The sequence below is a fragment of the Leucopleurus acutus genome (assembly GCF_964270905.1).
Source record: "Leucopleurus acutus genome assembly, chromosome: 9".
NCBI classification, from domain to species: Eukaryota; Metazoa; Chordata; class Mammalia; order Artiodactyla; family Delphinidae; genus Leucopleurus; species Leucopleurus acutus.
The window spans coordinates 62,719,687-62,745,032 of NC_139144.1; the positions used below are offsets into that span (position 1 = coordinate 62,719,687).

Genomic DNA, 25,346 nt, shown 5'->3' on the forward strand with positions numbered 1-25,346 from the left:
TTATTAATGAAATTGTTATTTACTCATTCTAAAACATATATTAAAAGATCTATCTGGTGTTAAGCTATGTATTGAATGGTTCACATTAACCAGAGAGGAGTCTCTGCTCTGCTCTCAGAGAAGTTATCTGAAAAACAGTGCCCACAAAATGAAGAATCTGTAGATTATAATTAATGGTTTTAAATTACTTTTCTTAGGTAGTGTATCACTATGCTACTAGTAATATATGTGCTCTAAGTTTTTCTAATAAAGGTGGTTTAACTCACTTTCACTCACTTTTTGGGGGTCTTTCTTACTCATTCAGCAACTGCCTATCGTGTACGAGATACTGTGCTGCAGGAGGGAGATGGGAGGGGTACCAAAACACTTCAGTCCTGCTTTTGGGATGTTAGAGACTAGAGCATTGATTCTCAACCCAGAGCAGTTTTGCTCCTCAGGAGACATTGGGCAACGTCTGAGACACTTCTGGTTGTCACTACTGGGGGAGTGCTGTTGGCATCTAAGGGGTAGAGGCCGGACGCTGCTTAATATCTGCAATGGATAGGAGAGCCACTCCCCCTATATCCCCTGCTCCAGTAAGCCAGCCCCAAATGCCAGTGATGCCAAGGTAGAGAAGCCCTGTTCTAGTAGGAAGGGAAAAAGTGAACACAGCAATGTTTAATTCTAGGAAGTGTTTATAGTAAGTGCCTTGGGAACTTGCTTATGAAACTGTGGTTATGATATTGTGATTTATAATAAGAAATATATGTTTGGTCTTTGTCTAGTTTTTGGCACAGAGCTCCAAAAAATAACCCTTGGAATTTCCAGGTGGCAAAAAGTGTCTTTGTTATGTTAATTGGAAAATACTAAGGATAGAGGCTCTGGTTGACTGTAGACCCAAGCAAGTGATTAGAGGGTTGGAACTTTCATTCCTACCCCCTCACCTCCTGGGAGGGGAGAGGGACTGAAGATTGACTTCAGTCACCCTTGGCCAATGATTTAATCAATCGTGCCCATTTAACGAAGCTTCCATAACCCACAGCATGGGGTTTGGAGAGCTCCCGAGTTGGTGAATATGTGTTGACTGGGGAGAGTGGCATACGCAGGGAGCATGGACGCGCCAAGCCCCTTCCCACATGCCTTGCCCTATGCATCTCTTCCATCTGGCTGTTCCTGAGTTATATGCTTTTATAATGTACTGGCAGTCTAATAAGTTAAATGTTTCTTTTAGTTCTGTGAGCTGCTTTGGCAAAGTAATTAAACACAAGGAGGGGGTTGTTGGAATCTTCAGTCTAGAGTGGGTCAGTCAGTAGCACAAGTGACACCCTGAACTTGCCATTGGTGTCTGAAGTGGGGGTGGGGAGCAATCTTGTAGGACTGAGCGCTTAACCTGTGAGATCTGACACTATTTCCAGGTAAATTGTGTCAGAATTGTAAGACACCCGGCTGGTGTCCAAGAATTTCTTGGTGGTGTGGAAAAAAACCACACATTGTAATTGGTGTCTGAAAAATAGTGGTTCACGACCAGTAACATCTAGCTTGTTAGAAATACAAAATTGAGGAAAATATAGAGGCTATGGCTAAAGAACAAAATTCAACTGAGTAAAATTTAAAGATCTTATTAGCTTTATTCGGCAATTCATAAATCGGGCAGCATCCAGTCTAGCAGGTAGAAAGGAGCTGTGAAGAGCTATACCAGGCTAGAGATCTTTATGGACCAAAGTGAGCAGGAACAAGGACGTTATACTGGGCATTTGCTGAATGGTTAAAGCAGGGTTACTTTTCTTATATGGAGCAAAGGGAAGTCTTGGAGCCAGGTCAGTACACTAACTTGTGCTGAGCAGGCAAGCACTGATTGGTTGACCTAGGCCTGCCTTTTCTGGGAGGGCCCAGCATAGAAACTTGGATAAGTTTTTGGTTTGCTGTTGTGAGACTTAGCATGAGTGACTCCATCTTGGGCCCAATCTGGTAACTTTAATGCCACTAAGATGTGGTTACCAAACTCTCTAGTCAGGGGGTAGCCTCAGTTTCCTGAACAACTTATTAATATCAATATCCAGAGGAAAAACAACCTGAGCAAGTGAAATAACTTGGAGAAAAAAATGATTAGATATTCAGAATAATTCCAGTTGCTGAAACCTCTTAGACTCATCTGTACTGAAAGACTCATCTGTACTGTGATTTGTGGTTTCTAATGCTTCTATTCTAGAACTTCATTTTTACTCAGACAGTGGGAGACATTTTTCCATTGATCCCCCTGGTCTTCAGTCCATGTAATTCTGTTTGGTGTCTGCCACCCCTTAGAGACCGCAAACTCCACAAGGGCTCAGCGCCTAGCACCTGACATACTGCTGTCATATAGTGTTGTTGAGTTGAGAGAAGTCGTTGCCTTCAGTTGGAGTGGTGGGTGAGCATGAAGGGCAGATTGAGGGTAAGGCTTGCGTATGATTAATAGATAAGTTGGACTTGCTCAGTCTTTTTCTTTTATAACTGATACCCATATTTGTCCAGCAAAATAGACGGGTACACGATTATTGTTATCACCCGTTAGTCGCTGGATAAAAGCTCTAAGGACATTCCACAACTGGGCTTTTTCCTTTTTGGCAAGGTAAAGGAGTCTTCACCCTGGTTGTTTTGTAGGAGGGAATTGATGTGGGAACTCTGCTGAAATCAACCTGCAATACTTTTCTGAAGACTTTGGAAGAATGCATGCAGATCGCAAACGCAGCCTTCACTTCTGAGCTGCTCTATCGCACTCCCCCAGGATCACCCCAGCTGGCCATGCTCAAGTCCAACAAGGTAACAGACCAGGTCAGCTTGGCTGCAGTAGGGCATGATGAAAAGTTAAGAAAGTGATTTACTGAGCTAAGTTCTCCATCACCCTTTGGCAACTGATAAAGACATTTTTGTAGTGGACTTTCTTTTATGTCCACTATTATATATGCCCTTAGTCCCTCGTATCCAGTCAGGTAGTGTTGGCAGTTTTACCACCTGAACATGTCTCTCTCTGATGTAGCTAGTTTCTTGTCTCCAGCCTCCTTGTCCAGGGAGTCTTGTTGAGATTGGTGATAGCCTTCTAACTAGTTGCCTTCAACGCGACTCTTCCAGGCAGCCTACAGTGTTTCTGTTCATGCAGTGTAAATTGGGCCGCTTCACCTAAAACTTTTAGTGGCTCCCTCATTGCCTACAGGTTAAAGTCAAAACGTCTTAGCCCCTTCCCACATCACCAACCTCTTTCTTTTTCATAACCTGGCTTGAACGTATTAACTGCTTGTAGCTCCCCCACTTCTTTGGGCCATTTCCCAGTACCAAGAATGCCCTTCTCACCTGTCTTTCCCTGCTTAGCTCTAATTCATCCTTTAAAATTTAATCTCTCTTTCCCTGAATCCCTTAGTTGGGCTAAGAGTTCCTTCTCTACGCATACCCCTATTTTAGCCTTATTCTATATTGAAAGTACCTTAAGGGCAAGAACCCCATACTGTTTACCTTTATGCTTCCAGTGTTTGATACAATGCTGTATCATAGTTTGGTATTTAATAATATTTAATGAGTGTAATAGTAATTACAAGAAAGCTAACCACCAAGGGTATAAATATGGTAATTAGGCCCTTCAAAAGACCATCTTCCTTTTTCTTAGAAATTTGGGTATCCTTATTTGAGACTGGTTGGGATCAATGGCTCCTTTCTTTTGGGAAGATCTAAAATTATTCCTCTTGAGTGGGGCAGTGTGTGTTATGATCATATTTACCACTTTCATATGTGATAAAACTCTAAATATATTCTGTTGGGAGTTTAACATGTGAATTTTCTTTTCTTTGCTTCTTTTAAAGATGAAACATCCTATTGTACCAATTCATAATTCATTGGAAAGGTACAGTAACATTTTTTGTTTTTTCTTCTTTCTAAAAATATAAAAATAAGGATATTGGTATTCCTTGTTTTTTTTTTTTTTAAGAAATTATGTGGTGGGCTTCCCTGGTGGTGCAGTGGTTAAGAATCCGCCCGCCAATGCAGGGGACACGGGTTCGAGCCCTAGTCCGGGAAGATCCCACTTGCCGCGGAGCAACTAAGCCCGTGTGCCACAACTACTGAGCCTGTGCTCTAGAGCCCACGCGCCGCATCTACTGAAGCCCACGTGCTCTAGAGCCCGTGCTCCGCAACAAGAGAAGCCACCGCATTGAGAAGCCCATGCACAGCTACAAAGAGTAGCCCCTGCTCACTGCAACTAGAGAAAGCCCATGTGCAGCAACAATGACCCAACACAGCCAAAAATAATAAATAAATTTTAAAAAGAAAAGAAATCATGTGGTGGTTTTTCTCATGGTTTGAGATGATACCAGAGGTGAACCTGAAGCACTGCAAATCTTTCATTCAGCGCTGACTACTAGGGAAGATGTTTGCATTTCCCCAGGATATAGATCTCACCCACCACAGCTAATAACTTTTCATTTCTCTGTTGTACTGAGTATTGGAACCTCCTCTCTTGTGAAGGAGCCGAGCATTGATTTAAATGTGGTTTTATCAGAAAAGACAGTGCTATTTTGTTTCATTGAAAAATAAAAATCCTAGGTAGCTTTACAGGTTGGAAAAAGAACATAATATCAAAATCTGAACTACTGAAAAAAAGTACACGTTTACACAGTTGTGTTCCTATTATTTAGGGTCTTTATTCAGTTATTATTTCATATAAGCATTCCTGTATTTTGACATTGTCCATGTATTTGTCCTTTCAAGTTATTATTTAATATTTGCATCTCTTTATATACAGTTGTTTGTTTCTTTAATACAAGGATTGTTCCCCAATTTGGTTAATAATTTTCTCCTGATCTAAATATTTCTACTAGGAACATCTTTGTAGATTTTTTTTTCTTTTGAGGTATTTCATCAATATACTCCTATATTTTTCATTGCCAAGTTGAAATACGGTATTTTTTTAGAAAAACAAATGCTTTTCCTGGAGTCCACATGTAGCTTGGACCTTTTCCCTTTATTCGTATTAGAAGAAAATGGTTTTGTTCTAATTTGGCTGAGTCTAGTTATTTATGATAAGATGTTATGATTGTCCCTTTAACAGAATCAGTTATTTCACTTGCATGTTAAATAGCCTTTTATGTTACCTTAAAGAGCAACAGATACTCAGGATGTATTGTGTCCTCCTGGGTTTTTTTTTTTTTTTTTTGTCTTCCTTTACCACAGCTGTGGCTTCTAGACAGTTAACTGCTAGGCAAACAAATGGAAATGGCCAGTGATTTGAGAGGTGAGGAGAGAGGAAAAAACCTTCCAGGGAGAAGCTGAGGAAAGTGAGAAAAAGTGTTGAATGTGGTACCTGTAGAAAAGCTGATTGAAAACCCAGGTGCTATCAGTGAATATTTCCTGTTGCTGGTGGGGAGCAGGAAGTTGGAGTCAGCTGAGGGTGCATGAAGAGCCATGAATGGTTCTTTGGTCTCTGAACTTCAGCCTGGAGACAGGCCTGCTCCCAGCACAGGAGGATACCCGCCTTTGAGGCAGGAGGGTGGGATGAGAGATTTGGCTTGATTTAACAGTTCTGTTTTTCAATCAGTGTTAAAAGGAGTTGGTAATTGTGGTTGTGGACCCTTCCCCATCCCTCAGAATAGGATCTATCTGTGCAATCTATTTGTGACCCAATAATTGGACTTCTTGGCTTTTTTCCTTTTAAAAAAATTGTAGGCAAACAGAGTTAAACAGTTGTGAGAATGGATCTTTACATATGGAAATAAATGATGATGAAGAAATCCTAATGAAAAACAAGAGCTCCTTATGTTTGAAACCTGCAGAGACAGATCGCAGCATATCAAGTGAAGAAAATACAGATGATAATATAACAGGTAAAAACAAAAAAGATGTGAGGCAAACCATTGAATAAAAGGATCATGGGGCTTTGATTCATTATCCATGATGCGACACTTGATAGGGACTGACCTCAAGACAGCGTGCTAGGTAGCTCCCGAGGCAGCTGTTCGTAAGATAACAGAGTTCGCTTGAAAACGTTCTGCCATCCCACCTGACCCCCCTATTGAAAAGGCAGAATGAAGAGGAGTTTCCCACTCACTGTTCTTAGCTGTGATGTCCATGGGCTTCAGTGAGCTGTAGCTGTCTGTGCTGACTTTTTAGAGAGTATGAGTATTAGGGCCTTCTGCTCAGAATTTCAAAGTCCATTGAACATAGACTATGATGTGAGACTTAAGAGTCTGCAGAGTTATGGCAGTTCAGTTTTCCATCCTCCTGGTTTCTGGTGAGGCCTGAGGATGTCCGAATTCACCAACCACCATCAGACTTTCGCCTGGCCGTCTCTGTGTTCATCAAGCCAAATTCCCAAGTTTTAGGTAATAACCTGTAGTTGAAAGTGCTGCCCTTTTCGATTTACTAATCTCATTGGCTCTAACTACTAAAACCAACTTCGGATCAGTCCATGACAATCATCTTAGAGTTTTTAATTGTGTTATAAGTGTGTATTAAATAGTTTGAAAATAAAATTTTTTTTAAAGTTTCCTCCTCATCTCCTCTGGTGAGTGGGGGGAAGAAAAGATGCATTTTCATAGCTGTTAACCTGCAGCAAGCAATCCATACATCACTGAAGTCTTATCCCTTGAGTAAATAATAGACAGGAGAATTTCTGTTAAAACAGTACTATTATTTATTTGACCCAATAATTTTTTTCTAGGAATTTGTCCTCAGGGAATAGTCAGATTTAAAGACAAGTATATATGGACAGGGATGTCCTTTATGACATTACAGTTAATTCTCATTACTCATGGTAGTTTTGTTCTATAAAGTCACTGCAAACACTGAATTAGAAAATACTGGACCGTTGCTCCTAGGGGAAATACATGGTTAGGTTCCCGCAAGCCTCTTTTCACATTTTCATCAACTGATCAGAACATATTGTTGTTTTGTGTGTTTCTGTTTAAAGACACCTTGTTGGGGAGAGGGATAAATTGGAAGATTGGGATTGACATATACATACTACTATATATAAAATAGGTAACTAATAAGGAACTACTGTATAGCACAGGGGACTCTACTCAGTACTCTGTAATGACCTATATGGGAAAAGAATCTAAAAAAGAGTGGATATATGTATATGTATAACTGATTCACTTTGCTATACACCTGAAACTAACACAACATTGTAAATCAACTATACTCCAATAAAAATTAAAAAGAAAAGAGTCCCTCCTCCTAAAGGAAAAAAAAAAGATACCTTGTTTATATATACTGTTGACTCATTAACATTGAACCCATGGCCAACAGCACTATAACTCATGCCTGAACGAAGCTTATCTCTTTTTTTTTTTTTTTTGCGGTACGCGGGCCTCTCACTGCTGTGGCCTAGGCCCAGCGGCCATGGCTCACAGACCCAGCCGCTCCGCGGCACGTGGAATCCTCCCGGACCGGGGCACAAACCCACGTCCCCTGCATCGGCAGGCGGACTCTCAACCACTGCGCCACCAGGGAAGCCCACGAAGCTTATCTTATATAAGCTTATATAACACGTGTTTTTCCATAAGGCACGTCACAGCCTTCTTGTGCTTAGGAACACTAGGCAGCACTACACTTGGGGGTCCTTTTAAACAGCAAAATCAACAACAAAATGCACAAGAATGCAAAAAAAAAATGGCACTAAATAAACACATTTGCGTACAGTATGAAAGGTAAAATAAGAAGGCAGAGTGTCACCGTGTTCGACTTCAGCTGGGAACATGCGTGTCAGGTAACTCAAATTTTTTCACCACTCTGCACATATCCAAAATGACCGCAAGAGTGCCATGAGCGTTGATTTTAGTATTACAAATAAACTTCAGCAAGTAGGCAAATCCACAAAGACAGAATACACTAATATTGAGGCTCAACTCTATTTATAATACTGAAATTTTAGAAACTACCTAAATGCCCGCCACATAAACATGATTCAATATCACATGGTCATTAAAACCATGTTTTGAAGAGTATTGAATGATAATGAAAATATTCATGATATACCGTTCAGTGAAAACAGGCTGGATGAAAATCTACATGTATTTAAACTCAATTTTGTTTGTGTGTATATGTATAGTATTTCACTGATTTTTCTTTCTGTATACTTTTCTGTGTTAAAAATGTTCAACAATGAATATATATATATATAGTAATCTTATAATACATAAATAAAAGGTTAGTAATAGGTATCTCCTGCTTTACAGTCCAACGTGAAATGATAAAGGAAGATGGAGAGGAAAACCTGGGAAATCATGACAGCCACTTGGCACAGTCTGAATCACACCCCTCAAGCAGCTCTCCAGAAGCCCACTGGGAAGAAGGCCAAGAAGTCATCCCAACTTTCTTTAGTACCATGAACACCAGGTATTCTGTACTCTCTAACATCACTGACAGTTGGATACGAGCTTTCCTTCTGGAAAGTCAATGCTGGTGTTCCTTTCAGGGGATGGCGTATCCTAACAGAATAGAGAATGTGGCATACCAAGCATCTGCTTTACTGTTCACCTTGCCTGAAGCAGTGGATGAGAAGGAACTGGATTGTGAGAGTATACTCTGTCAACAAGTTTTAGCTTGCTTTGGTGGATTATCTTTGGAAAACGATTTTATTAGACTGTGTTATAATAGAAGCACAGTCACTGGGGCATATTTGTGAGATGAAGTCAAATGATTTGACCTACAGAGGGGCAGCTGTTTTCATGACTGCCTCTGAACTGCAGAGCATGCTAATGTTGTGTTTTCAATCTTTCCTCCTCTGTATCACCAAATTGTTTAGCTTTAGTGACATTGAACTTCTGGAAGACAGTGGCATTCCCACAGAAGCATTCTTAGCATCATGTTATGCTGTGGTTCCAGTATTAGGTAAGATTGCTGGATTTGCCTTAAATTCATAGTCTCTAGAATCTGTTTCACTGCAGTTATTTTGTAGTAGAAATATGCTGAACTATGTGTACGGTGAGATGACCCTTCTTATCTACCTCTTCATATCACTAGGCACATATAGTTAAAACTGTGTGACCTTAAGCATTATTACATATTTCCATTTCATTTCTACTTATGATTAATATTAATCTTAGAGTTGTGTAATGAAAAAAGGGAATTCTGTTTTCTAGAAATCTTAAGAGCAAAAGTGAAAGTCGTTGAGGAACAGACCTTCAAATCTGTTGGTACTATGAAAAAACATTTTACCAGCTAAAACTTTTTTCAGATTAAAAAAATATATATATATAACTTTATTTAAATTTAAATTACATTTACTTTTTATAGAGCCAGTAGTACCAGGAAATGCTAATGTGTTGAAATTTGCTATATAATCCACTTAACTCTGTATCTCTTTTTTAAATCAAGGTATATCTTGCATAGAACTTAACTGTTATAATTCAGTGAGTTTTGACAAATGCATCTACCTATGTAATCCACACCTCTATCAAGGCAGAGAATGTTTTCATCACCCCAGAATGTTCCCTATGCCAGTCAGTCCACAACCTGTCACCCAGCCCAAGGCAACCATACTGATTTCTGTCACCATAGATTAGTTTTGCATGTTCTAAAATTTCACATAAGTGGAATCATGTTACGTACTCTTGCATTATTATACTCTTGATAGTATAATGTTTTCACCTTTGTTGTTACATGTATTAGTCGCTCATTCCTTTCTATTGCTGAATAGTATTCTATTAAGTGACTATACCCCATTTTGTTTATTCATTCTCCTACTGATAAACATTTGGGTAGTTTCTTGTTTGGGGCTATTATAAGTGAAATTGCTCTGAACGTTTTTGTGTCTGTGGGCACATGTTTTCATTATTGAGTAAACACCTAGGGGTGGAATTGCTGATTCATAGGGTTTATACATGTAATTTCATAAAGAGTGGTTGTACCATTGTGTACTTCCAATAGCAAAATATGAATATTCTGGTTGCTTCACATCCTCACTAGCACTTGGTGGTGACAGTATTTTTGGTTTTAGCCATTTCTGTGAGTGTTTGGTGGCTTTAATTTGTATTTCTCTGGTGACTAATGATGTTGAGCACTTTTTCATATGGTTATCGACCATTGCTATCTCTTCCATTGTGAAGTCTGTTCAAATCTTTAACCTATTTTTAAAAGTTGGTTAATTTTCTTTTTATTATTGAATTGAAAGAGTTCTTTGTATGTTCTGAATAACATTTCATTTTAGATATACTCATTATGAATATTTTCCCCCAGACTATGACTTGTTCATTTCTTTTCTTAATGATGCCTTTTGAAGAGCAGGGTTTTTAATTTTCATTAAATCCAATTTATCTATGTTTTCTTCTTTTATAGTTAGTGCTTTCAGTATCCTAAAAGATCTTTGCTTATCCCCAAGGTCATGAAGATAGTCTTCTGTGTTGTCTTCTACACTTTTTTTTTTTAACATCTTTATTGGAGTATAATTGCTTTACAATGGTGTGTTAGTTTCTGCTTTATAACAAAGTGAATCAGTCATACATAAACATATGTTCCCATGTGTCTTCCCTCTTGCGTCTCCCTCCCTCCCACCCTCCCTATCCCACCCCTACACTTTTTATTTTTTATTTTAAGTTTACATCTGTGATCCATCTTGGAATCAGTTTTTTATGTGGTGTGAGGTAAGGGTTGAGATTCCTTCTTTTTTTTTTTTCCTTTATCTGGTTGTTCAAGAACCATTTGTTGAAAAAGTATCTTTTTACCCTTTTATATTACCGTGGCAGCACTTTGAAAACCAGTTGACCCTATAAGTGTGGGTCTATTTCTGGACTCTCTTTTGTTTCAACCATCTGTTTTTTTTCCTCATCCTAGTATTATAGTATCTTAATTACTGTGTAAGGCTTGAAATCAGATAATGTATTCTTCCAGTTTTGTTCTTCTTTTTCAAGATGTTTTGGCAATTCTAGGTCCTTTGCATGTCCATATAAATTTTAGCTGTTAAAATGAATGTCAATATTATGACATAGTATGAGTGTGTTTCATGTTTGGTAATTGCAATCATTGTTGCTTTTGTTGTGGTCATCCATTTACAATGCTTGGTGTCAGTTTATTTATCTCTTGTAAAAATAAAATACAGTGTGTGTGTGGGGGGGGGAAGAATCATGGGCCATGCATGCTTCCCATTACTTTAAGGGAAAAAACAAAGCCGCCCATCCCACTAATTAAACCCCAGAGAGGAAGAAGAGCCCTGATACAGATCAAAGAGAAAAACTAAGACCGTATCCAGGGGTCAGTGTACTAGAGTGGACCTTTCCAAAGATGTGTGGAGGGTATCAAAGTTCCCATCCTCCTTCCACGACTCCTCTTCACTCTCCTGGATAGGATAAGCAAGGACAAAGTGGAGCCCACAGAGTAGGGGGACATGCAGGTGGCTTCCACGTGGTCCAGTTGGCCAAAGAAAGGAGAGTCTATATACACACTGGGACTAGAGGTTGAAGGGGATTTTTTTTTTCCTGTAGGATTCCTGGGACCATACATTCTTTGATAAGCATGTATGACAGTAGGAGGCAGGATAGAATAGCAGTCTGATGGGAGAGCTACAAGGTAACTCCAATTCCACCCTACCCAGTAGTTATGGCCAATAATACAAGTTATCCCTCTTATCATGAAGATGCCAGGAGTCTTAAGTCTTAAACCTTAAAATCAGAGAAATCATAAATATTTCTCTGTATAAATAAAAATAAATCTCATTACATATATCCCAAACATACACAGAAACAGAAAACGACTATGGTTTAGGAATAAAAAAAGGAGTAAGATAGTAAAATGCAGTATTCTGATAAATGTACTGGTTTTCTGTACTAAGCCAGTAAACCACTCAAAACTTAGTGAGAGTAAGTAAAACATAAGTACTACCAACTGATTTTTTTGAATAGATAGAGGCATTTCTAAATAAGACATGCTGTATTATATAAGACACAAAAGAGAGCTTGTTCTATGTGTCCCATTGTGATTTTTTTTGAAGTAATGAATCTTGAAAACCTTTCAATAAACATATATGATTTTCTTACTATTTCTTTAAAAGAAAAAAATCCTGTTGGGATTTTGATTAGGATTACATTGAATCTGTAAACCAATTAGTAGGAAATTGACATCTTAAACAACATTGAGTTTTCTAATCCATGAATGTGCTGTATCTCTCATTTACTTCGGTCTTCTTTATTTTCACAACGTTTTGGATCGTGTAAAGGTCTTACACATCTTTTGTTAGGAATAACTTTTAGAATTTTATGTTTTTTTATGCTATCATGAAAAGTATTTCATTTTCCAGTTGTTTATTGATAGCATATAGATACAATTGACTTGTACATTGAGTTGTTTTTTACAATCATGAATGAGTTAATTTATAAAATATATTTTTCTGTGTTTATTGAAATTATCATGTTTTTTTCTTGTACTCAATGTAATAAATTACATTGTTTGGATGAATTTAAGCCTGCTATCTTGCTGTCTGTTTCCACCATCTTGCTACTTATTGTCTGTTTGTCTCATGTGTTCTTCCTTGTTTACTCCTTTCTTGATTTCTACCCAATTAATCAATTATTTTTTTGTATTCTGTTTTATTTCCTCTTTTAGCTTTTTAGCTACCTATCTTTGTTCCTGCCTTTCTTTTGGATGAGTCAAGTATTTTTTAGAATTTTATTATATTTTCTCTTTTGGCTTTTTGGCTATACCCCTTTGTGTTACTATTTTTAGTTGCTCTTATCCAACAAAAATATTCAGACTACATATATAATTTTAAATTTCCTGGCAAGAATATTAAAATTGTAAAGCAAAACAGATAAAACTAATTTTAATAATGTATTTTATGAACTTGGTATATACAATATATCATCTGAACATGGAATCAATATAAAAGAATCATTATTGAGATATTTGGCATTCTTTTTTTGGTACTGAGTCTTTGAAATCTGGTATATATTTATACTTATGGCATATTTCAGTTTGGAATCGGTACATTCCAAGAGCTCAATAGCCACACATCCGCTGGCTACCGTATTGGACAGTGCAGCCCTAAGGATTACAATGCGCATTCTAAACTTATAAGGTTATCCTCACCTGCCCTTAGGCCCTTATTATAGTTACTCACTTCAGAGCAGTGAAGTAGAAAAAAGCAATGACAGTGTGCCAGGAACCTTTGAAGCTTATGTGTAGAAAATGATTTAAAAGCGAAAAATAAAAGTTTGGCGGGGGGTTGGGGGGGGGGCCTGTTAAATTCATTGCTACTATAAAAAATATTTTCCACTTGAAAAAATTGCTTTTTCAAAGATGTTTTCAATCTTTTCTTCTAGACAAACTTGGCCCTACAGTGTTTGCTCCTGTTAAAATGGATCTAGTTGGAAATATTAAGGTGAATATACTGGCTTGTCTCCGTGGAGACTGTATATTTGGAGGGAGTAGTTGCATGAAATCTCATTCAGAAACAAATGATTGTTGAGTTTTATACTCGGGATGAAAAGTATAGGCCAGCTGTAAGAACCTTTCTCAGAGGAAAAAATACTTTATAAACAGTACTTTAAAACCCTGAAACTATTTAATTCTAGCTTAAGCCTAATAAGAATCCTCAAATAAATAAAACAGATTACTTGGAAAGCATAAGGACGAAGGTAAGAGAGGCTTAATTCATTTTGATTTCTTAGAGGCCTGGTTGACAAACTTAGGTCTCAACAGTAAACTGACTTGCTTGATAGCTTTAGCACTTTTAACTTAGGTTATTTCCCTGCTTCTCCTGCAGAAAGTAAATCAGAAGTATATAACCAACAAAGAAGAGTTTACCACACTCCAGAAGATAGTGCTGCACGAAGTGGAGGCCGATGTAGCCCAGGTTAGGAACTCAGCTACAGAAGCCCTCCTGTGGCTGAAGAGGTGAGGCAACTGGGGTGGGGCAGCAGTTGAAATCCAGCTTAGTTGAAATGTTACCCCTACCAAAAAAAATTGTTATGCAAAAGAGGCTACTTCTGAGTGAAAGCTGTAACCCATGTATAGCCTTTTCTAGAAAGCCTGAAGAATAGAATATCGACTTTTTTTTGCCTCTGTCTTGATAGTGATAAACATTGTTAATATTAATAGAATATATAAGATAGGAATCATAAAGGACAGTAAAGCCGATTGGTTTGTCTTTAAGTCAGTGGATTGCAAACTGTAATGGCATCAGATTCACCTGGAGGGCTTATTAAAAAACACAGATTGCTCCACCCAAAACCCAAATTTCTGATTCAGTAAGTCTGGAGGGGAGCTCCAGAATTTGCATTTCTAACAAGTTCCCAGGTGATGCTGAAGCTGCTGGTCCTGGGACCACATTTTGAAAACCACTGTGTAGGTATTTCAGATAAGAAGCGTCTAGAGCAAGCTAAAGGGAAATCACAGGGAAGAAACTTAGAAAGGACTGCCATGTGACTTGACTTGTTTATTGTTGTGCCCAAGATACTACTGAAAAAGAAGCTGATGTCTGCCATTTATTCATACCCGTTCAACATAAGTGAACTTTGAAAATAATATTTCTTCCTCTTTTTTGTTTTAGAGGTCTCAAATTTTTGAAGGGATTTTTGACAGAAGTGAAAAATGGAGAAAAGGACATCCAGACAGCCCTGAGTAAGTGTTATTTACATTTTGGTTGATTAATTGACTAGGATGTGGAATGGAGACCCCTGGAGGAGGAGATAGGGTGTGCTTTTCAAGATCTGATTTTGGTATTTTTCTATTTCATTATTATTAATTGTTTGTTTCTTATATGCTTTGTTAAAAAAGAACTCGAGATAGTGACCTGGTAGTCTAGATCTAACTTATTAAAAATCAGTATATCTTAAAGAAGAGCTAAATTAATAGAGAGCCATCTTTTAATCTTAATAGGAAAACCTAATATTTTTAAGAAGCCAGTTCTTCCTAAATGAATCTTGAGATAACTGTGTAGTTTTCTAAAATCCGTATCCAGAGGGAAGCTAGTTTTGGAGACCATAAAAGGGAGGGTGTGGGGAACCCTAGGATTTGCTCTGAAGTAAGATGAAGGGCTGGTCATCATCTTGTATTCCTCAAGTGCCCTATGTGCCCCATTTTTGTGGTGGTAGTTGAGATTCGGATGAAGGCCTTGGTCAAAGGAGATCGTCCGACATCTCCAGCATCTTAATGCAGTGACTGGAACATTGTAGGTACTTAATAAACATTGGGTGGGTGGGTGGATAGATGGATGGATCAATGCACCTATCGGACCACTTTTGGAAAACATTGAAGACTTGGAAGCATCCTCATAGTGCCACTAACAGACTGGCTAAACTCTCAATCTTGGTCTCTAGGAAATCCTTCCAGGATGGGCATTGAGGTGAGCAGATGGGAGTGAGATTCCCATATTACTTTGAAGCCCTGTATTATTATGATGTAGAGAAGCACATGGTCAGGCTCTAGGCAGTCATGATTATAAATAATGAAATGAATGAGTTAGATACTTCTGCTGGGGAGGAGGAGCCAGTGTTCACACAGCATTTTATCAATGTCAGGGGTGAGTTCTTCCTTTTGTTAGGCCTCCCTTTGGGTCGTGAGTCTTGAGGGATCCTGCCCCTGTGTGATTTTCCCAGGCCTCCCTGTATAGAAACTTGCTGATGTGCCGTGAAACAATAAAAGCTGATATTTCTGTAACACTGTATAAAAAATTTAGACAACCTAGTCCTCACATCAGTCCATTTTTACAGGTTAGGTAACTGAAATTCTGAAAGATCAAAAGACACGCTAAGACCACAAAGGATCTGAAGCAGGGTCATTTTGGGATCCTCAGCTGTAAGGTCCTCATTTCTCCCACAGAAGGTCTTCTCCACCGTCCCTGAGCTACCTGCATTTTGGGGTTTCTCATACATCCTTGAATTTCCAGGACCGTCTCAGTTATATCCTCCCCTAAGTGTCCTGATTTCAGTATTAAAAATATATTCACCATGACTATTAGGACTTCCTAACCAGTCTCTATCAAACTTGATGACTTTGTGGAGTGATTAAGATCATGGGCTTTCTGGATAGGTGCCCTTAGACAATTTACTTAACCTTTGTGTGCCTCAGTTTCCTCATCTGTAAAATGGGAATGATGACTTGATTTCCCTAATAAGATTGTTGTAAAGATTAAATAGGTTTATGCATGTGAAAAGATTAGAAATTTGGTACATAATAAGCACTTAATAGAGGTTAGCTTCTATTGTTTATATTCTCATCATCATGGCATATACAAAGTTGATAACCTACCAGAAAATGGGACTTATTTGTCCCAAATCACAAATGGAAAGTTACCAAGCTCAGCTGCCAAGCCTGAAATTTCTCTCCAGGCTGACTTCTTAGTATGGAAGCTTCACACTGGTAGGAAGACTCCACCACCTGCAGGAAATGCAGAAGATATGGGATTCAGCACTGTGTGCGTGGTGGACTCCACACGTCACAGGATGCTACTGCTTTCTGATGGCTGGCTGTGTGAGGGCAAGTGGAGAATGCTAATCTCATTACCCCTCTGCTGGAGCTGGGATAGAGGAGAACCCAGCTGCTTACCAGACACAGCAAGTGAAAAGAAAAGCTTTGCCCCTTGGAGGTGGAGAGACAGTTGAGGATATACCCTTTCTGCCCTGCCCCCATCCCTAATTCTGCCCCCTTTCCTCCCCTATCTTTTACTTGATTTGAAAGCTGGGCCTAGAGATGTTGGCTTTATGAAGAGAGAGAGAGGAGACTTGAAGGGCAAATGCTGCTTCAAAACTGAAATAATCACAGCCAATCTCAGCTTTTCCTTCCTTTTCTTCCCCGCTGGACTGTTTTCAGTGGAAAGGAAAAGGGACCATAAATTTGAGATTTTCATCCTTGATGCTCAGGATTATTTCAGAGGTCTTCATGATTTAAATCATCTTTGCTTACTGGGATCCCTAGTTTCCTGCTGCTGTGCAATGTGGAGAGATAAAGCTCCCCTAACCAGCCCCCTTCCCTCTAAACACAGACACAACAAGTTCTGTGCAAGCAAATAAGAGAGATTTATGAGAACTGTTTACACATTAACTCTGCAGAACCCACAGGCTGCTTGTTGCCTATTTCTTCTGGATTGCTGGCTTTTTTCTCATTTTGAAATCACAGGCTTTATAAGCAGAACTGATATTTTGTCTAAAATGAGATAGTTTAGGTATGTAAGTAAAAGAGTGGGTATGTGCAATTTATATGCCACATATAGGCAAATTAGCTTGCATTTTTTATTCTGAAATTGAATTTGAGTTATTGTAATAACAGCTACCATTTATAGAGCACCCAGTGTTGGCATAACACTAGGTTCTCCATAAACATTTTATTTAATCTTCTGAGTACTCCCCTTTTACAGCAAGTAAACTGAGGTTTAGAGAGGATAAGTACTTTCCCTAGGGTCTCAGATCTAGATCAGTGGTTCTCAAAGTGGTCCAAGGACAGCAACATCTCCAACATCTGGAGACTTATTAGAAATGCAGACTACTGGGTCCCACCTGACACCTGCTGACTCAGAAACTCCCGAGGTGGGGCCCAGCAAATGCGTGTGTTCACAAGTCATGCAAGTGATTCTAATCCATGCTCAAGTGTGAGACCCGTTCATCTAGAGCTGGGATGTTGAAGCTCACCTGTCACTAGGCTACATTTGGTTATTTGGGAATTTTGACTGCATCTAAGTGATTATTAAATAAGCAGGAATAAAAGTACTGAAATTAGTTACCCATAGCATCAGTTAATTTTGCCTCCTTTTCATGATAATTGGCTGGTTACCCAATGGCTGAAAACTTTTCTTAACCTAGGAACAGCAAGACAATTAGTAGGGATAAAATAAGGATAAACCTTGGATGACACTCCCAAATTTGAAAACACTGCTTAAGAAAAGTTTTGAGGTAACTGCTCATAATTTTGGATAGTCTTAGTGGCTTTGAAAATGGGAGATGATATGTAACAGTCCTAAATGACACAACGGAAGCCTTGACATCTATTAACTCTCTGGAAAATGCATGTATAGTCATTGTATTGCTGCAGTTCTGTGACCTAGAATGAGTTTTCAGCAATCGGAAGGAGGCCTTGAGCTTTATACTGCCCCCTTTTGCATTTGAGCCATCACCTGAATTCCCCACAATGATGATCAGAGTGGAATATTTTGGGTGGTCTCATGCCAAGAGCTGCTCTGAACTCTAGTGTCCTCTGACATTCTCTAGAGATCACTCTAAGGAAAGAGTTGGGTACACAAGGCAAATGTGTTTAATGGCCCACCCTGTAGCTGAGCCCCTCCATTCACAGATGCCACATCAAGAAGAGGCTTTGGAAAGCATCTTTGTAAGTGAAATGAAGAAAAGTTGCTCTGCCATTTCATGCACCATTGTACTAAATATTATGTGTTCTGCACTATTCCCTCAGTGGGATAGCATATTGCCACATCCCTCACCTCGGAATGATTCCGTAAATGTCAGGTAAACATTAACCTAACCAAGATCTGTAGCACAGAATAGGAGGGAAAAAAAAGGTAGAGGAGGCTCACTTATGCATTTAATATGAAAGGCTTTCACAAACAAGGAGAGCTATATGAGAGAGATGAAGTTAGAACTCATAATCAGATATTTGACATCAAATCATAACTTGACTAATTATTCTGAAAGTACCAGGGAATGTGAATCAAGTCATGCCCTTTCCAGAACTCTTAACAGCATGTGCTTCTAATGGCAGAATTGGCTTACAGTACAAGTTTTCTTCTCGATGGTGCCTGAAGGTAACAAAGGATATCTCTGGGTACTTGTTCCAACTCTGTCAACTGGTTATTGAGTTGGCTTTTCTCCATACAATTCATTTTGCCCAAAGCTTAGTCACTGTAAAGAACTTGGGGGTAGTTTCCTAGTAGTAGGTTTTTTAAAATTATATCAAATATTTATCATTTGACCAAATATGTAAATACAGTACCATCTACTACCTCATAACCCCATTACTTCCAGAGAAGATCTTCATCCAGAATTTGTAGTTTATCGTTATATAGTGAATGTTTTTATACTTTTACTATATATTTATGTGTCCACAAACAGTATCTAGTAATGTATTGCATGTTTTAAACTCATGTACATGGTGTCACATTATACACATTCTTCCTTTTTCACTCAGTATTTTCAGATTTATTCACTGCTTATTCACTTTCAAACCTTTCTTTGTTCGTGATTCTTGCCTAAGGACTTCCTGGTTTAGCTCATTTGCAGAACTGAGATGATTGCCACTTCCTGAGCTCAGTGAATGATGGATTTCACCTTTTCTGGCTTTGCTTGTCTACTTCTCAAGCTGTCTCCTAAGACTTAGATTTGCATTTCTCCTTTGCCTTCTCTACAACCCAAAGTAACTTTGTAAATTCTCACTAATTATAGATTTACAATGGAGAAACACTCTCATATATTCTGTTCCTGGACAGAGTAGCTATCCACCAACAGTAATGGAAAGGTAGTTCTTGTTCAGATGCTATGATAGGTTGAGGCATAATCTCTAAATACCTCATAGAAAGTTTTTGACTAACCATTAAAGAAGTCAAATCTGCATCTTTATGAATAGAATAAGGTTCCAATTTTTTCAAGATATGGCTGGGAAAAGGCACGTTTTTCATTTTCATTATTTTGTTTTATCTCAAAGAATAAACATTAGTTTTGTCAAAATGGTTTAATGTGACAAGAATGCCCCAAGTTCTCATTGCTTTTAGCTTTGTGACCTTGGGCAGGTAACTATCTCTCTGGGTCTTCTATTTTTTCATGTGTAAGAGGAAGAGAATTGGGCAAGGTGATTGTCAACACTTCCTACTTAGAAATTTTGACTCAGTTTCTAAGGAACTGACAGATTTCAGAGAACTGGGAGAAGGGAATCATTTATGTCTTTCAGAGGCCAAAAATACTTCCAGATTATAGAACATGCATTATGATAATGAATGGGTATTATAGTGAAGATTAATGTATTTCATTATCTAATCTTCTCTGGGTAACCAAAATAGGTCAATGCTTAGACTTCATCCTAATTTAATGCAGCCTCACATGGCAGGGATATTTGCAGCCCTAGAAGTCAGCTAAAGACTTGGGGCAAGTCCTTTTCATTTATGAGTTTTATCTTATTTGTTGGTTTTCAATTGTGGAGGTGGTCTTCCTAGGCCTGAGTCAGGACCTAGCCTAAATTCTCTGCCTCCCCCTTCTCCCATTAGACTTACTGGCCCACATCTTGCCCAGTGGGACTCTTCTCTGGCAAGATGCAGGCACAGCAAGGAACAACTGCCTTCTCTAGAAGGGCTGGGGGGAGACACAGATCGTGTTGCTGTACAAACACCCTCCCTTCCTCAGACCAGGCTGCCCCTCTTACTTGGACTCACAGCATCCTTGTTTTCTTGCTGTCCCATAGAAGGGAGCATGGAGAAGGGTTTCTGGGCTTTTTTGAGTGGTTGACTTCACAGGCAAAGTGTAGGAAAGGTATAAGGCCCCTGAGGTTGGAGTAGCACTGGATCCAGAGCCCTTATAAACAGGCAGTTTGTCTGCCAGGTGAACTCTGGAGCCGAAGGCTCAGGGACCAGGACAGCGGTCAGCTGCATTTGCTGCATACCGTAAAGAAATACTGATCTCCTTTTACTTCCCTACCACAATTCCAAATCAGAATGATGGTGACTGTTAGTAGAAGAAAATAATACTGTCTGTATAGGAAAAAAGACTTAAGAGAATATACCTCCAGAATGCCCTCTGTGGTTACCTCTGGGAGGCATGATTATAGGTTTCTTTAGTTCTTCCCTTTTTGCATTTTCCTGAACATTATTTGTGAAATCAGAAAAAAAGCAGTAAGTGTTATTTTAAACTACCACTGTGCCTCAGGCGGGAAGTTTAGAATCCTTGACACGGCGTAAAAAAGGTCCTCACAGTTTGGCCCCAGCCCCAGTGATCTGCAGCCCTACTGGACTGTTCCCCCTTCATGCCACCATCTCTCACAACTCCATGTAGCTTTCTCTGTCTGCAGCCCCAGGTACCACCCTACTCTCTGCCCTACCCAGCCTTTGAGACTCCTTTGGAGAGTTCTTTCTGTGCACTTGCTCCCGGGCTGGATTCATCTCTCTCTCTTTTCCTGTAGCACTGGACAGAGATCTCTGTTATAGCAGTCGGCAATTTGCATAACGATGATTTGTTAAAGGCTGGCTCTCTTATAAACCCATGAACTTCCTGAGGGCAAGGGACTGAGTTTAAAGCACCCAGTGATCCCTGCTGCCTTGCACTTAGTAAGGGGCAGTGGTAGACTCGCACTAAGTTCTTGCTGAATGGAGCAGCTGTTCCCATCACAGATGTCTACGAGCAGATTGTAAGGGCACTAAATTTCATCTACTGATTTCTAATGGCATTTAATACCTTACATGGATTCGGATCACAAGAAAGAAAGTGTTCCCACTATACCTCTGTGACTCACCTCAGGATGTTTTCCATGGACTGTACACCTTCTTCCCAGCCCAGATGGCTCCTTAGATGGTTAGAAATTTGACTGTCTTACTGATTTACTGCAGAGGCTGTGCCTAGTATTTCCTGCCCGTCTGCACCTGTATGCTAGCAACCCTTTCTTCACTAAGGTCTTAGATACCATCTAAAATGTCCCTGATAACATCTGTCCCCTTAGAGAATCAGATAGGTTTTAAGTGTGGCTTACATTGAAGACTTGTATCTTTGACACTGTCTTAGCCTACAGACTGTTCTCCTAAGAAAAAGATTGAATTTAATCTTGAGTTCTCCTTTAGGCTATTTCTAAGAGTCCTTTGTGCCCTTGAATTTATTGATTTTTATCATTTCTGCTTTAGCTTCACCACACTGGATGCTGGCATTTCAACCCATTCCTAAAACTTGAGATAGCCAGCGAAATCTGCTGTTAGAATTCAAACGTACAGTCTTCTTTTATACAAAATATAATGTATTTTATGCAAACTTGAATTATGTAAAATTGATACATGGTATGCTAAAAGTATTAATAAAGCCTCACCCAAATTTTAAAAATAGAAATTGACAAGAATTACATCATTTCAAAGCTAGAGAGCTTGAATAAATTGTAAAGTGTTCAAGCTACAGCCACATGGCAGTGCTGTTTTGTCCAGTAAAATGCAGATACCTGATGTTCTTTGGCAGTATTCTGTGAACCGCACTGCTTTTTACTGCATAGGAGCCTGTGGTTGTGGATTTGGTGTCTTTTTTTTTTTGTTATTTTAACATCTGCTCTTGTTATAATTTAAAATGTCTTTATATCCTATTACAGTGTCGCCCAAGCATTGATTAAATGGTTGATGGTGGTGCTTGTACTAGTGTTGAAACTAGCCCATGAAAATAAATAAGTTTGGAATAAAATTTAGATGTGGTTAAACATGATAAAGAAGGTCGAACAACCCCTATGATACTCTATGCTGTAATTTAGGAGTGTGAGGACTCTGTAGACCACTGGAGATGATGCTGAGAAAATGAAATGGAGCATTGAAATAAAAACGCACTGTGGTGATGTAGAGCTGTGCCCTCCTGAGAGCGCATTTATTCCTGTGGAAAAATCAGTTTTGAATTTTGCATATATTGAATTATTCAAAGCCTTCAGGAACACATCCCTTGCATAAAATACAGTCATCTTGTTCCCGAGATTTTTTTTTGGTAATTAAAATTATTATATAGCAGTTTTTAAATCTCCTTTTAAAAAACTCACTGGGACAAAAATAATAGGTTTTTATCTTTAAAGTCTAGAATGTGAATGACTTTTATCAATAGGCCTCACCATATACTTTATATCTACCTTGATAACTTCAAGCTGTTCTTTCCATAATAGTTTTAAAGGTTTCTCGCTTTAAAACTGTATATCCAGGGTCATAGGGACATCTAGGACAAGCATTTGACATCCCAGAATAGAATGTTAGAATTGAAGAGAACCTTAGAGTTCATTTTACAAAGGGGGAAACAGATGGTTAGAGAGGTCAGCTAAGGGACTGGCTCAGGATCACACAACATTTCAAAGAACTGCATTTTTATATTTTTATAGTGTATTTTAAATTGTATTTAGTCTCTATAGTACAGTATCTTTTCCTCCCTCTTTACTTCCTTATATGTATTGAATTTTCCAACCATGATAATAAGCTGAAGTTGAGATATGACACAGGGTAAGAGTGGAAATACCAATTCTTTAAAAAAATATCTCTGTAGGCTTTTTTCCTACTCAAGACTTTTGGGGTACATAATCTCATAATTCAGCCTTTTTTATCAGTTTCTAATAACCAATAGGAATGTGCTACTACATACATTAGAAAGGACATGATACAAATAGCCCATCAAATTCTGATGAAATTGTTCCTCATGGAGTTTTTCTTCTTTTCAAGATAATGCATATGGTAAAACATTACGGCAACACCATGGCTGGGTAGTTCGAGGGGTTTTTGCGGTAAGTAATCCTTCTGCCTCCTAATGTTCTGATGGTCACAGCAAGGTGTTTTGTTTTGCTTTGTGTGTGTGGTGTTTCTGTTTGTTTTTGAGAATTAAGAACGAAATACTGCTTATTTCATTTAAGTCTATAGGTCTTTGTTGTATGGAAATGTTGGCAATAAAAAGTAAGAAAAGACTGTTAGAATGTGCTTCACCTTATCTAGTTCCAGTGACCCTGAGAAGATTTGTCTCAGAAGTGGTTGCCTTCTGATGTGGTAGTAAAGAGTGGCAGTGTAGAGATAGGCAGAAAGCTGTCAAATGCTCAGCATTGAGGGGAAACCAGTGATGGTTTCAAGCCCATAGCTCCCTCTGCTGCCTGTTAAAGTCAATCCTGTTAATTCTCAGATTTTAGTCAGGTTTTTTTCCCCTAAATTGAATTTTTTCTTGAATATTAACTGACCTGGATTGCCAGTGGCTAGGACTAGAAATATCTTCTTACCCAGTTATTTTCTTTATGGAGGTGTTGGTATTCATATGTTTGGGCTCCTGTTAGCTACCGCTCCTTCCTTCCTTGCGTGACCTAGGAAGAGCACACACCTGAGAATCATAGTCCCCCGGACAAATCACTTAGCCTGCTTTGTGAAATAGAAGGAGAAGATGGCCCCTTTATGTCAGCAGTAATACTCTGTTATTCTCTTATCTGGGGAGAGGTCAGCCTTAGTCAGGTGCAGCCATGAAAAGGCGGAGTCTCATGTAGTGGTACAGTGGGAAATGTCATAGAGTATGAGTGTTGTGTGGAAGGTCGGGGGATTAAAAATAGCCTTGCAGATGATGGTCTTTTACTAATTTAAAGCATGGGAGACATCATTTGCCTAAGGTAAGAACTGTTCAGGTCATGATTTACTAGGAGGCAGGTAAAGAAAGTGGGAAGAATTTACCGTGGAAGAAATCAAATTTTAGTGAAAATGAAACATTTTTGAAAGCATAGAGATGACTAGCTCTGTGTCCTACTGTTCACTGGAATAGGAGCCAGACCAGTTGCAGCTACTGACTGCTCCCACTTACCTTCAGTGCATGTTTAATAACATAATAATAGTTACCATTTGGCTGTTGGACGCTTACTGTGCATCAGGCACTGTGCTGGGTACTTCTGTGTTCACTCTCTTCGGTAATCCTCAGGATTAACTCCCACTATTGTACAAGTTCAGAACTGTTTGTTCCAGTCCCAGAGTGAGGCAGTGGCAGAGTCCAGGTCTAAACCCAGATCTGCTGTCTCCGAGGCTGGTGCCCATCCCACACATCACAGCTCTCCACAGTGAAGACAGAATAACTGAGAAACTGCTAGTGAGAAATGAGGCAAAGGATGCTGCTGCATTCATCAGTCTCCCTGAGTAAATACTGTGATTGCCTACAGGTGCCTCACACCCGCGTTCCCTTGGTGAGGTGACAGAGCATGAAAACACTGAGTTGCACCATTTATAAGATACATAAATGTGGTTTGGGGTGGTTGTTTTTTTTCAGAATAGAGGGCAGAGTTTAATCCTGAAATATTATTGATGATCCGAGATGTTGCCGACAAGAATGAAGCTATAGCACAAAATTTATCATAAGCATGAGTCTTTAAAAGAACATTTTAACTTACAGGATTTTTCCCAATATATAGTAATTTAGACTCATTGTAAAAAAAAAATTTTTTTTAATTATGGAAGAATAGAAAGGGTAAAAATTAAAATTGTCCATAATCTCACCACTCTACCATAAGGATTTTTAACATTTTTGTGTTTTACCTTCTTAGCTCTTATTTTCATATACTTTTACATATTCTCTTCAATATGGTTCTATTTCATTTCATATATTTATATAAATAGCTACTTATAGATACTTATATTTTTATATTTACATGTTTATTTTATGTGTATAATTACCTTTATTTTGTATACCTACTCTGTATATGCATATAAATTTTTTTGACATTTAGCTGGTTGTATAATTTTGTATTCT

General features: G+C 38.7%; 1 protein-coding gene across 2 annotated transcripts in view; it reads left to right on the forward strand.

The window, feature by feature from the left end:
* Positions 1 to 25,346, forward strand: part of PLEKHA8 (pleckstrin homology domain containing A8) — an 83,681-nt gene that overhangs the window by 49,219 nt on the left and 9,116 nt on the right. For both annotated transcript variants that reach the window (XM_082846267.1, XM_082846268.1), the window contains 9 exons: positions 2,620 to 2,778; positions 3,810 to 3,850; positions 5,668 to 5,825; positions 8,181 to 8,340; positions 8,750 to 8,835; positions 13,257 to 13,315; positions 13,700 to 13,830; positions 14,486 to 14,556; positions 23,303 to 23,364. In XM_082846267.1, the coding sequence (XP_082702393.1) occupies positions 2,620 to 2,778; positions 3,810 to 3,850; positions 5,668 to 5,825; positions 8,181 to 8,340; positions 8,750 to 8,835; positions 13,257 to 13,315; positions 13,700 to 13,830; positions 14,486 to 14,556; positions 23,303 to 23,364 (927 nt within the window). The remainder of the gene's footprint in view (positions 1 to 2,619; positions 2,779 to 3,809; positions 3,851 to 5,667; positions 5,826 to 8,180; positions 8,341 to 8,749; positions 8,836 to 13,256; positions 13,316 to 13,699; positions 13,831 to 14,485; positions 14,557 to 23,302; positions 23,365 to 25,346) is intronic.